At 42.3% G+C, this 13,641-nt stretch overlaps 1 protein-coding gene across 1 annotated transcript in view; it reads left to right on the top strand.

Moving 5' to 3' along the window:
- The window catches only part of pdgfrb (platelet-derived growth factor receptor, beta polypeptide), a 93,241-nt gene that overhangs the window by 51,657 nt on the left and 27,943 nt on the right, over positions 1-13,641 (top strand). Inside the window, exons 7-11 of the mRNA XM_059650560.1 lie at positions 1,635-1,824; positions 3,019-3,134; positions 4,879-5,002; positions 6,418-6,629; positions 8,079-8,173. Coding sequence (XP_059506543.1) covers positions 1,635-1,824; positions 3,019-3,134; positions 4,879-5,002; positions 6,418-6,629; positions 8,079-8,173 — 737 coding nt within the window. The remainder of the gene's footprint in view (positions 1-1,634; positions 1,825-3,018; positions 3,135-4,878; positions 5,003-6,417; positions 6,630-8,078; positions 8,174-13,641) is intronic.

Here is a 13,641-nt window from a genome sequence, read left to right on the forward strand (position 1 = left end):
AAGCTCAACGAAGATCCACCACCATCTCCACACTCCAGTTTCTCAGTCAGACTCCAGCTGGGACAGCTGCAATTGGCTTCCTCCCAGTGAATTTCGGTGCAGCCACTCAACATTTTGTCCCTTCACCTAGAGTCTCTGCCTGAGACTGTGCAAATAATCTACAAACTAAACTCACTATTACTTTAGTTTCAGATCACCTAGATAAGTGCCCTAAACGTAGTGTTCAGCACTTCTACATTTTCTGGCGTGCATCACATGACTGACTGACAGATTTTTCTGGATTGTTCTGCCTTTCACCAGATGTTATTGGACCCCTGTCACTAAGCAACAACACTGTTGTTCTCTCCACATTCCTTTTTAATACCCTGAACTCTTCACCTCAGTGGTTTAAAACAGATCTCCAGACATCTCATCACCATCATCTAAGTTCATGAATGAAACTTTTAAAAATGCCTGAACCAAGTCTTCACCTTCTTCCTAAAATGCTGATGGAAGGGTTCAGAAATCATCGGAATGTAACTTAATGGTTGGAGACTTTTAGATGGGGTAACGTTTTAAGAATTCAACATGGTTAGCCAGGGTTTATCCCTAATTGCTCAGAGGGCAGTTAAGAGTCAACCTCATTGCTGTGTGCCTGGAGTCATATGTATGCCTGACCAGGAAGGATAGCAGCTTCCTTCCCTAAAGGATATTGGTCAACCAGATAGGCTTTTCCAACAACCGGCAATGGATTCATGGCCAATCGTTAGATTCTTAATTCCAGAATTTATTGACCCTGGGTCCCCAGAACATTAGCTGGGTGTCTGGATTAACAGTCCAGCAATAATATCACGAGGCCATTGCCTCCCTGGTAAGCACCCTGTTGTGGTTTAGGCAACCAGGGAAGCATAGAAAGAGGATGGTATAACTCGGGCAAAGAGACCACCCACGTTTTTATGTAGGAATTGGAGAATAAATTGAGAAGGTGGATTTGTCGAATTTAGATCAGTCAAGATGAGAAAGCCCTGTGAACTCAAGTGATCTTTCTTTCTTCCCAGAATGAAAGTTCTTGTTAAAATATCCCTGGCCCAAGGCAGAATCATTTCAGAGTCAGAAAGGTCTCCCATCACAATGACCAGAAGACAAAACACTATCTTTCAGATGTTCCTAGTTTAGACTGCTTTATGTTGAATACTAATGAACTGTAACCCTGTACACCCCAGTGCTACACAAGATCTTAAATGGGGTGAAACCGTCTTGAGGATCTGGGCTATCCTTCTCAGACAGGGGAAAGTAAGGGGAGTTTTATTGGAAGTATTCAAAATCATTCAGCATTTTGATGAGGAGAAGCTGTATTCAGTGGCAGATTAATTAGTAAACAGGGCCCACCAAGTTAAAATAATTGGCAAAAGAATCACAGAGAAAATGTATAGGTATATTTTTCACTCAACAAGTTGTTGAAGGTGGGATTATTTGTAAATTTTGAAGGGGAAATGAATCAACACTTGAAAGGAGAATCTTTGCTGAACAGCATGGAGAAAAGGCTAGAGGCTGTGGAACTAATTGGGTAACTGTCTAATCTGGTCTACACTGCTTTAGGACAGGCACAATGAATGGCATCATTCTGTGCTGTAATACTGTGTAATGCTTTACAGAAAATGGATTTGTTCATCTCAACACCAATCTGAGTGCCACTGAGTATGCAGAGCTGTCAGAGGTGAAAATGTTTGTAGTTAATATAACGGCCTACCCAGCCCCCACTGTCATGTGGCTGAAGAACAACATACCATTCAACGAAAAGTCCAATCAAGTCACCTTTAGCAACAAATCCCTGAGCAAAAACAGGTAAATGTTTGTATTATTTCCATTTGTTCCATACATTTCTTGGGGCAAAAAAATGCATAATAATCAATAATCAATCCAGTAGTGAATTCAGGAGAAATTGTGTTTTTACCCAAAGACTGGCAAAAATGTGGAAGTCATCACCATGGGGGAAGTAGGTATGGCAAACAGTATAGATGGAATTAAGAGGGAACTGGATAAACACATGAGAGGGAACAGAATAGTAGCATTGCAGAGCTGTGGAGAAAGAGTGAGGCAGTGAATCGCGCTTTCTATGAGAATGGCCTCATACTGACTTATAAGATTCCACAATGTTGAGAGCTCTCTGCCTACAAAGACGATGGGTGCTGGGTGTTAACAGGAGCTTTCAAGACTAAGATCAATGTATTTGCTTTTGTCAGGGTATTGCATTCTGAAAATAATATATTTGAGGGGAATTAACACTCACCTCATGGATTCAATCTGACAACGGTTTTACACCTGCATAATTTTATGTTCCATTAAAATCCACAAATGGTAACAGGGGTAGGGTGCAGAGGTCTGAGGCACACAGGTAGCATCACTGCCTCAGTGTCGGAATCTCTGGATTCAAGTCCCTGCAGAACATATTGACACCAAAGGAGTATTCATGATGCAGTTGAACAGTCTGATCAGCCTGCGAAGCCTTTCACCATTTCCCCTCTGTACGTCAAAGGAAAGATAATGTTTTGAATATGTTGTGAAAGGTAAAAAGAAGTGGACAGGGTAACAATGGGGAGAGAGAGTGGACAGGAAGGAATCAATAAAAGGCATTATTGGTAATTCCAGATATAATGGGAACTGCAGATGCTAGAGAATCCGAGATAACAAAGTGTGGGGCTGGATGAGCACAGCAGGCCTAGGGTCTAGGCCCGAAACATCAGCTTTTGTGCTCCTGAGATGCTGCTTGGCCTGCAGTGTTCATCCAGCTCCACACTTTGTTATTGGTAATTCCACCCCAGTCTGCAGGGTTCCTGCCCAGTGAGTTAAATATCTCCCTTTGTGTGGAGACAGTGGAGAAGTTTGAGAAAGGTAACATTGTAATCAAAATATGTCTTCAAGTCTCAGTTAGACTAAACTGTTTTAATCTCGGTCACAGTATCCTATTCCCTCTCCTGCTAAATATTCCTGTATCTCACTAACACATATCATTCCCTGCCGTCTCCCCTCCATCACCAGGTATCAGTGCGTGCTCCATCTCATCCGTGTGAAGGAGGAAGACTTTGGGAATTACAGCATTCAAGTCTGGAATGCTGACAGCAAAAAGGAGTTTACTTTCTCTTTAAGAGTAAATGGTAAGAAATTTATGCTACTTCGCTGTGAAAGAACCCATTACCTTTCACAACTCTGGCTGCTAGGGGGAAGAGAGATGGTGCCTCTCCCAGAGAAACATAAAAGATACCCTCACAGTTTATTATAGAAGTGCACTGACCCACGTTCGTTCTTCAACCAATTACCATTCAGCACAGAAAGAGGTGGCCTCTTGGCTATCGCTGTTGGTGATGGTTCTTTGAAGAGACTATCCAATTATCCCCACACCCTCTTCTTTTCCCATAGTCCTACAAACTCTTTCTCTTCAATTCTTTATCTTATTCACTTAAAACAGTATCCACCAGGGAAGAGGTTGTTTATCACATTACACTTTGTGGGATCCTACCATGCACAAATTGGCTGTTTAATTTCCTTGATTATGTTGTCAACAACACTTCACAAAATACTTTATTGTGAAATGATTTGCAATGCCGTGACCTCTAACACCAAGACTCACCTTAAAAAATACACTGGCTTCAAAAGGAGGCCAGAAGCTAGGAATACTGCAGAATGTAACTTACCTCCTCACTCCACAAAGCCTGTCTGTCAGCTACAAGGCACAAGTCAGGAGTGTGACAAATGCTCCCCACTTGCCTGGGTGAGTGCAGCTCCAACAACACTCAAGAAGCTTGACACCATCCAGAACAAAGCAGCCTGCTTGATTGGTACTACATTCACAAGCATCCATTCCCTCCACCATCTTCGTTTGGTAGCAGCAGTGTGTTTCCTCTGGGTGCTCCAGTTTTATCCCACAGTCCAAAGATGTGCAAGGTGGTTGGATTGGCCATGCTAAATTGCCCGTAGTGTCCAGGAATATTCAGGCTAGGTGGGTTAGCCATGGGAAATACGGGGTTACAGGAATAGGGAAAGGGATGGGTCTAGGTGGGATGCTGGTTGGTATGCCTTGATGGGTCAAATGGACTGTTTTCACACTGTAGGGATTCTATGATACTCCCTACTCGCCTGAATGGGTGCAGATCCAACCAACACACAAGAAGCTTGACTCCATCCAGGACAAGTCACACCTTTCGTTTGTACCACATCCACTAACATCCATTCCCTCCACTAATGACAGTCAGTAGTATCAGTGTGGATGAGCTACAAGTTGCAGTGCCAAAATTCACCAAAAAATCTTCAGAAAGCACCTTCCAATCCCCAATCTCTGACACCTAGAAGGACAGGGGAAGCAGATACATGGAACAGCACCATGCACAAGTTCCCTTCCAAGCCACCTACTATTCTGACTTGGAGATATATGCTTCACTGCAGTGGTTGAACAAGACAGATCATCACTACCTTCTCAAGCAACTAGGGATGGGCAGCAAATTCTGGCCAGCCAACCTATGCCCTACAACTGCGGGATTATTTCCCTCATTCAACCTTCCCTCCAAACTGTGGGACCCCTTTGTTATTCTCCTCTCCAACCTGTCGGACCTCTCCATCAATCTTCCCTCCGAATTATGGGACTCTTCCTCTCCCTGACTTTTCCCATTAATTCTACAAACCAGGATTTTGTAAAAATTCCAGATTTTATCTGAACTAAGTGAATCCTGCTGATTCCACCACTGCTGTTCCCTGCACATCAAGCTTTAAACAATCTCATCAGTTTCCGAGTCCAAAGAACTCAAAAGGAGAAAATAGAGAGTAATGTATAACGAGAATCTAAGACAGTGAATGGGATCTGATATGTTGATTTATCATTCCCCTTGCCTTTCCTTCGACACACAGTGCCAGCAAGGATCCTGGAACTCAATGACTTTCACCAACCCAGTGGTATCCAAACTGTGACCTGTGTTACTGAGGGATCGCCTTTACCAGAAGTCACTTGGTACACATGCCATGACCTAAAAAGGTAAGCAAGTTTGAAAATTCTCAAGTTACCTGATATTTGACTGTCAATCGAGAAAGACAAGGGTGAAACGGACAGATGAAGTAAGAAATACCAAGCCCCCATCTAAATCCTGAACTGGACAAATACAGATAGCTAACGAGTTTTGAGAAGATTTGTAACTCAGGTTGAGGTTCTGGATGTGAGTTTGCTCGCTGAGCTGGAAGGTTAGTTTTCAGACGTTTCGTCACCATTCTAGGTAACATCATCACTGAGCCTCCGACATAACACCAGCGCTTCGTCGGAGGCTCACTGATGATGTTACCTAGAATGGTGACGAAACATCTGAAAACTAACCTTCCAGCTCAGCGAGCAAACTCACGTCCACAGATAGCTAAGTTTATCATCAATGGGTCAAAATCCTGGAACTCAGTCCCTCGTGGCACTCTGTGTGTCCCTACATCACACAGACTGCAGAAGTTCAAGAAGACAGCTTACCACCACTTTCTCTTGGAGAACCTAGGAATGAACAATAAATGTTGCACTTGCCAGAGAAATATACATCCTGAGAATGAACTGAAAAGTTCCGCTGCTCCAAGGCACTGTAAGACTTTTTAGGGTTAGACAGTGTACACTCTCCTCTTTCTAGATCGCAACACAAGGCACCTGGGGTAAAGTTGTCATGGTTTGCAGATTTTACCAAAATTCCCTGCTCAGACGGCAGGTCATACATGTTCAATCTTCTCGTAATTGAATTGGGGTAAGGAGCGAGAGAACTTTGACTAGAAATCCCTATCCATGGGTTTCTCTTTCTCATGGTTCTTTTGAAATTTGCTAAAAAAATTCATTTCTTAATTTTATTAATCACATGTACCCAAATGATACCAGGGCCAAACAGGTTAAAATCAGAGGGCAGGTTGCATATCCTGGATTTGTATTCCTTCATGTTTAGCAGATTAGGATGCAGATTTAATTGAGGTGTTTTAGATGTTGATAGAATTGATAGGCTGGAAAGAGAAAAACACTACACTTTCAACAGCAGTCCAGAATAAAGAGACATTATTTAATACTCAGAGCCAGGATGTTCAAGATAATCTTTTCACAAAGGTTCTGAGAAATTTTGAACCCAATAAAAGTTTTTAAAAAGATGGCCAGTTGAAAAATTTAAAACTGAGAATGATAATTTGTGTTAGGGTAAGGGTATTAAGGATAATGGAATGAAAATAGGCAGAAGAAGTTGAGATACAGGTCAGCCATGACTGAACTGGATACAACAAGGGCTCAAAGGTTGGAATAAGCTCTTCCTGGTCCCTGCTCCTTTGTTGAACTTCTGCCAGCTTGTGTTAGAGGGTGTACTGAGCATTGGCCATTCTTCCTTTGATCCAACTTCCCTCAACTACAGTCATTCCCTTCCCATGGAATCTGATAAATTATTCCAGGTGCAACAATAAGGTGGGGAAGTGGAGTCCACTGAAAATCAACTCGAGTGGAATCCAGGTGAAGAAACGGACCTCTGAGCTGCCAGGAAACCGGGTCTTCCGTGTAGAGAGTGTCCTAATCCGGAAGAATTTAGATGAAACTGCTGCGATGCGCTGTTCTGCCACGAATGGCTTTGGGATTGTGAGCCGAGATGTCAAACTTATTTCCCATGGTGAGTACAATACTCTGGGCTGGGAATTGGAATGGGGATGCCACAGGCTATGGGTGGAGTGGGGGGGACCAAAACAGTGGAGTGGTAAAGAGAGATGGCAGGAGAAAACAGAGGTGCGAAGAGTAGAGTGATAGATCACAGTGACAAGCGAATAATGACAGACCTGGAGAGAAGCAATGGGTCAGCTCCCACTCACAAAGTTGGAATAGCAAGGTCTGAAAGTTAAATGACAGCCATACAAAGCTCTGGTGATATCCCATCTAGAATATCTGCATTCAATTCTTGACTCTGGACCTCAGGATAGATATATTATCCTTTGAGGGAGTCCAGTGTAGTTTTACTGGAGCTAAAAGGGTTGCTTTATGAAAGCAGATTGTATGGACATGCCAGCTTAATGTAACTATGGAGTGTGCAATTCTTCGTCTTCCTCATGTGGAACTGTCTGGTCTCCAATTGACAACTATCAGCTGCCCAACTGGGGTCACTAGTGTTGGATAGGAAGAAGAATGACACACCCACATCCCAAAATCCTGTGTGAAAATATCTGACAGTGAGTAGGAACACAACTCATTGTTTGATATTGTGGCCCCAGACTTAACAGAATGTCGTTGTATAGATTCTATTGCCAAATATAATTAAATATCAGGTGTGTGTTGTGATCCCAATGCTGTGAAACTAGGTATAAATGATAAAAGTCTCCATATGTCATGATGATCTTCATTGTTTGAATAGATACTGTACTGTCTCATCCAATGAGTGTTTCTAACCATTTTTATCCTTTGTGTGGTCCTTGTGGGTCGATCAGTGACTGTACCCATACTGCTCTAGAACAGAGAGTGCAGTGTTTGATACTGAACAATAATGGCTGAGGTTCCTCACTAACAAAGCAAAATGGTGAAATTATCCAAATATTCGGGCCTTTCAGTGACTCAGTGAAAGTAGACCTCTTGTTTCTAAACCAGTCGGTTCTGAGTTCATGGCCTACTTTGGAAACCTCAGTGACTATTCCAGGCTGACACTCCGGTGCCATACAGGGAGAGTGCTGCACTGCCTTTAGAATGAATTAACAAATATTCTATCTGCCCTCTTATGTGGATGATCCCATGGCTGCTGGTTGAAGATGAGTCGGTGTGGTCTCCCTGCTGTCCTGGAACTAATATTTATTCCACAGCCAGTGTTGCACAGTTTCTTGGGAAAACTGTTGTTATTTGGGGAGTTTGCTGAGTGCAAATTGAGCTGTCCCATTTTTGATATTACAACATTAGCTGAAAAGTATAGCAGGGCATCCAAAGTTTGTGCATGCCATCACAGAAATGCAAGATTTTTCTTTTATGCCATGTATGTCTCCCTGTGTTTCATGGCACAGAACCACTGTTGGTTGTTTACAATATCTAACAAACTTCCTTACGGAGTGAAACAATTCATCTTTCCCAAATTTTCCTCCATTAGGTATCCAGTCTCAACTGGTCACTGTGGCCACCATCCTGGTTTTGTTGGTCATCATTGTCATCTCATTAGTGGTCCTGGTTGTGGTTTGGCGGAAGGTAAGAGATTAAACTTTAAAAATAATGAAAATGAGAAGACTCACTAGGCTTGACCATGGCAAGCCTTAACCCTTAACCCTAGCCATAATCCTCAGTGTAGTGAACAACCCTTATGTGCCCTCTAACTTTCAATTCCTTCCTCCTCTACCCTGTCCCTTTCTCTCACTCTTGCTCTGCGTATGGCTCTTCTTTTAACCTTACTCCCTGTCTGTCCATGTTCCTCTTCAGTTTATTATTCAATTCTCCCACTGTCTATCTTACATGGTCCACAAGAGATTTGTTGGGTCAAAGTGACCTGAGAGTTTGGGCATGGCCCACATGTTTCAATGTCAACTGCCCAATAGACAGTATCATGGGTTAGCCACCTATGCCCACATGCCCTTCGTCCACAATGACTTGTTTTTCTTTTAAAGTAATGCCACTTGAGATATCAAGCTCATCTCAGTAAGGCCAAAAACATTGGAGGATGTCTGGCAACTCCCTTATCAAGTCAGAGCCTCCCTTTATAGATACTTTCCCAATCAACCTATGAGGATGCATTTTAGCTCATCTCTGGAACAGGTGGGATTTGAACCCAGGCCTTCTGACTCAGGGGTTGGGGAACTATCACCAGGCCACAAGAGCCCTCTGACTATTCTTGGATTTATGTCTGTAACTAGACGTTTTCTTACACACTGTTGTTTTTCCCATCACCAAATCACCCATGGCAATTTTTTTCATTGATTAACCACCACCAGTAAATCACCCGTATTTCCAACTGATCAATTTATATGCAAAGCCCATTAGGTGCATTGCAAATCATCAAAGGGGAGGGGAAGGGACTAAATCAAAATGGGGATAAAAGAGCAGGCTATCCTTCTATATTAACTTTCCACAGTGTCTTCAATTGTGGGTCATTTTCTAACTCCAGCTGAAGTTGCACATATTCATGTTGACCAAAGTGCAGCAGGCTGGTTTTGAGCACATCATCCATGTGATGTCCATGCTAACTCTTGTAGATCCGATGGAATGTCAGTGGTGTCTGCATCCAAAGCACTGAAGGAACTGTGGATGCTGTAAATCTAAAATAAAAATAGAAATTGCTGGAAAAGCTCAGCAAGTCAGTAGCGGCATCTGTGAAGAAAAATCAGAGTTAATGTTTCAGGTCAAGTGACCCTTCTTCTGAACTGTTCTGGGAAGCTCTGAGGAAGGGCCACTCGACCTGAAACATTTCCTCTGTTGCCAGACCTGCTGAGCTTTTCCAGCAGCTTCTGTTTTTGGGTCTGCATTCACATTCGGGACAGGCATTTTGCTCCTCCTTTTCGAGGTTATTTTGGTGCTAGGTTTGCAGCAAATGTCAAGGTCATATCCCTGCACTTTTACCAGAAGTCTTTGTGGTAAAAGGTAATGCACTTGACAATGGCTGCACTGAATCATTTCCTGTGGTTTGTAATGTGTTCCCAGAGTGAACTACTGACTTAATAGGTACATATGGAATCCTGCGATGCCAAATATTAGATCAACTGTTTCATGCTCTCATGGGAATAAATCCTTACAACTGACTTTTGGATCTAAAAACAGTTCCTTTGTAATCTTGCATGATGAATGTTCTTAGCCTAATCTGTGAAACCTTGAGTTGCAGCATTGTGATTGCGGAATTGTAGCACCGCAGTGTGCAGTTTTCTGCTGAGTATGTCTGTTTGTGAAATTTGTGCATATGTTGCTGGCTCTTCCTGCCATGCATATGGTAAGTTCTTCTTTAGGGGCTCTCTCATTGATGATGTATTGTCAGAAAATTTGGGAACGCGTTGGTCCAAGAAAGATCCATGCTGCCTCTGCCGTTCTACTTTGTCTTGTGGGGTAGGCATTTGTGACATTTCTTCAACTTTGCCTGGGTCAGGACACATTCTACAACCTGATTATGTTGAAAATATTGATTCAACTTGCATTCACCCAGCATTTCTTGAAAATGAGCAATTGCCAATAGGGTGTGAATGCCCGCATCATGTTCTTCTTTGGTTTCATCAATTCACGCAATACTAATCATAATGCACTAGCATCCAGGAGCATTTTCTACAAGTCTGTCCAAATCATGCTGGAATAAACCTTAACTGATAGATAAACCAAAAGTTAGTCATTGGAATCAATACTTTCCAAATGGTGTTCCGAATTTTGAGATTCCATAGTTATTGCATTGCTCAGTGAGTGGTGACGTGATGGATCATTAGGTGACTGTCTGTGTGAAGTTTGCACATTCACCCTGTGTCTGTGTAGTTTCCTCCAGGTACTCCAGTTTCCTCCCACAGTCTAAAGATACACAGGTTAGGTTTACTGGCCATGCTAAATTGCCCATAATGTGCAAGCTAGGCGGATTGGTTATGGAAAATGCAGGGTTACAGCAAAGAGGTAGCTCTGGGTAGGATTCTCTTTGGGGAGTTGGTGTAGACTTGATGGGCCAAATGTCCTGTTTTGACATTGTATGGATTGTATTGACCAATATCCATGTTTTGCGTCCAGCTTGGAAAAGAATTCAGCTCCTGTGAACTTGGGATTCAATTTCTTTCTGGACTTTAAGGGGAGCTTTAGATGTCTTCAACCTTGACATACCTTTAGTGTACTTTCCTTCTTGCATGTGCAAATATTTGTACTGCCCCCATCTGTGAAGTGACCCACATAGCAAATGATGCCATTGCATTCCATGTAATCCAGTTCCTGTTTAATCTTTTCTTATATGTGATCAGTACACTCTCTGGCAATATTAAATGATGGATTGCATCTTCTGTGGGGTGCAAGTTGGCATTGCCTTTTGAAACTTCATGTAATGATTCCCATTAGGTAAGCCTGGTGGACCTCATAAAATATGAGTTCCCTGATTGGGGCTGTTAATCTGGCCCAACCATAGAGCCCTGGCTGACAGATATAAACAGGAATGTCAGAGGCTCTGTTCACTCTGAGAGCTGGCTCTGAGGGAGCAGGATCAGGGTCAACTACTCACCACATATAAATGAAGATTTGGTGATAGGATACCAGCTTCTGTGGAGTTGTTTCATTTCACGTAGCAGCAAATCTGGTTAAGTACAACGGGTGTAAATCCTGGACTGAATCAATGTGGTCATTTTGGAAGATTTCAATAGGAATTAAGGAAATCACCAACTCCATTATCTGGTCCAACAGTTCAGCCTTTGAAAAATTTCATTCATTACCCTTGTTTATAGCATCTACTGACAAACAGATCTATTAATTCATGTGGTTTTGCCTGTGGGGCATCAATTCTTAGCAATGAATTCCAAAGTTGGATCTTACATGCAGCTGATCTTCTCGCACTTTCCAAATCTTTCTGGCCCTTTTCTGATAACTCTGATGTATTAACTCTGTATAAGTCCTTGTTACCAGCTGCAATGAATAACATTTCAGTTTGCCTAAGCAGTTCTTCATCTCCTTGCTCGGTGAAGTATAGCTGAATCCTTTGGTTCAAAAGTTTGAACTCAGATGAGAGATTCATGGCTTTCCAGTTCAGTAGGAGATTTGGTATTATTCCTTTTTTTTTATAAATTCACTTTACATTTAATTTAACACACTCCTTCTGTGCTTTCAGCATGATGTTTAATGTTCCTTTATAAATATCGGTTTAAAACTTGCTTTAAGGTTTGTTCAGTTGGTTCTGCTGCGTTCCTGAATGCAGTCTTCTTTTATTATTGTTCAAATCTAGCCTTGATTTTTCTTAGTTCAGTATGGGACTGACTCCAGACAACCTTTCAAATTTGAAATAGATTCTTTCTATTCAGCCGTGAGATAAGGGCATCACTGGCTCGGCCAGCATTTTTTGCTCATCCCTAATTGTTCAGAGTCAACCAAATCGCTGTGGGTCTGGAACCACGTGTAGGCCAGAGCAGATAAGGATGGCTGTTTCCTTCCCCAAAGGGCATTAGTGAACTAAATAGTCTTTTCCTGACCATTGATTCATGGGCACCATTGGACTTTTAATTCAAATTTATTTTTAATTAAATTCAAATCCCACCATCAGCTGTGGTAGGATCAGAACCCAGGTCCCCAGAGCATTTCCTTGCATCAGCAGATTAACAGTTCAATACCACTAGGCCTTCACCACCCCATGAATAGATGGGTTCGAAATAGAATGACCATCTGCTTGCCCAAACCTAGCCAACTCGGATACTCTCAGTTTGTGGGTAAATCTTATTTTCCTCCATTTTCTGTACAGTGAGGACTTGTGGATCATTGTCATGTTTTGATTTCTGTTGCCCACCCTGACTTTCAACCTTATTATCCTTCTGTCTTCTTTGTTCTGTTAAAAAGTCCCAGCTGGGCACCTTGTGATAACATTCTTTCATTATCTAAGTGTAACACAATTGAGGTACGTCGATTCTGTTTGCTAAGCACATGTAAGCGGGGATGGATAGACTTATGATGGCCAATGGCACAAAGGATTATGGAGGTACTGTCAATTAAAGGCGTTGAGGTGCACAATCAGCCACAGTCGTATTAAATAGTGGCACAGGTTCAATAGACTGATTGACCTATTCAGTTACTATGCACCATTGCTCTTGAAGATATTTAGTGAATTTATTTACTGCTAAACTGATGTATCTAGCACAGGGTAATCTGCAGAAAAATCTGCAGAAAGAGTGCTTCAGTTCAGAGAGTGTGTAGTCATATGTATTTGGCTCATTTGCAAGTTAAACTTCGCAAAGGAATATTTCTTTGGAACATAAACACAGAGCACTCATACAACATCGCTCATTAAAACTATCATCCACTGCACCAGATAGCGCCTCCCTCTGGTATTATTGGTATTATCCCTCACCGTGCCAGCACGTGCCTCTCTCTGATGTCATCCTTCATTGCACTAGTGCAGCATCTGCCCCTCCACTACTGATATTATCAGTAATAAAATCAGTACATTGCAGACCAGTAAAGTCATTTCCTCATGGTAATATTTTCAAGAGCAAGAACCTGGTGTAAAGCCAGTATTTCTGTTCTTTCTGATTTGTGAGTGTAATGTTAAATGACAAGAGGTACTTTGTTTAATTTGATACCAATGCTAGCGATAGTCAGCTGATCGTTCCAAAATGTTGCAGAAAAATTCATTATTTCAAGAGCAGCAGGTTTCAATTCTGGCTGAGGGCCTCTTCGGTACTTACTAATGAAAAACACATTTTCTTTCTTTTCCAGTTAAAGACACTGATTCTCACATGTTTTCCAGTTCCACTCTCATCTGGGGTACAGGTTCCACACACCGGCTCTCACTGGGGTACAGGGTCCCACACAGACTGACTCTCACTGGAGTACAGGTCCCACACATACACTGAATGTCACAGGGGTATGGGTCCCACACATACACTGAATGTCACAGGGGTATGGGTCCCACAAACACACTGACGCTCAGTGGGCTACGGCTCCCACACACTGACTTTCACTGGGATTTGGGTTCCACACACATTGCCTTTTTTTGATACACTCAGGGTATATGG

This window comes from Stegostoma tigrinum, chromosome 13 (genome assembly GCF_030684315.1).
Source record: "Stegostoma tigrinum isolate sSteTig4 chromosome 13, sSteTig4.hap1, whole genome shotgun sequence".
Taxonomy (NCBI): domain Eukaryota; kingdom Metazoa; phylum Chordata; class Chondrichthyes; order Orectolobiformes; family Stegostomatidae; genus Stegostoma; species Stegostoma tigrinum.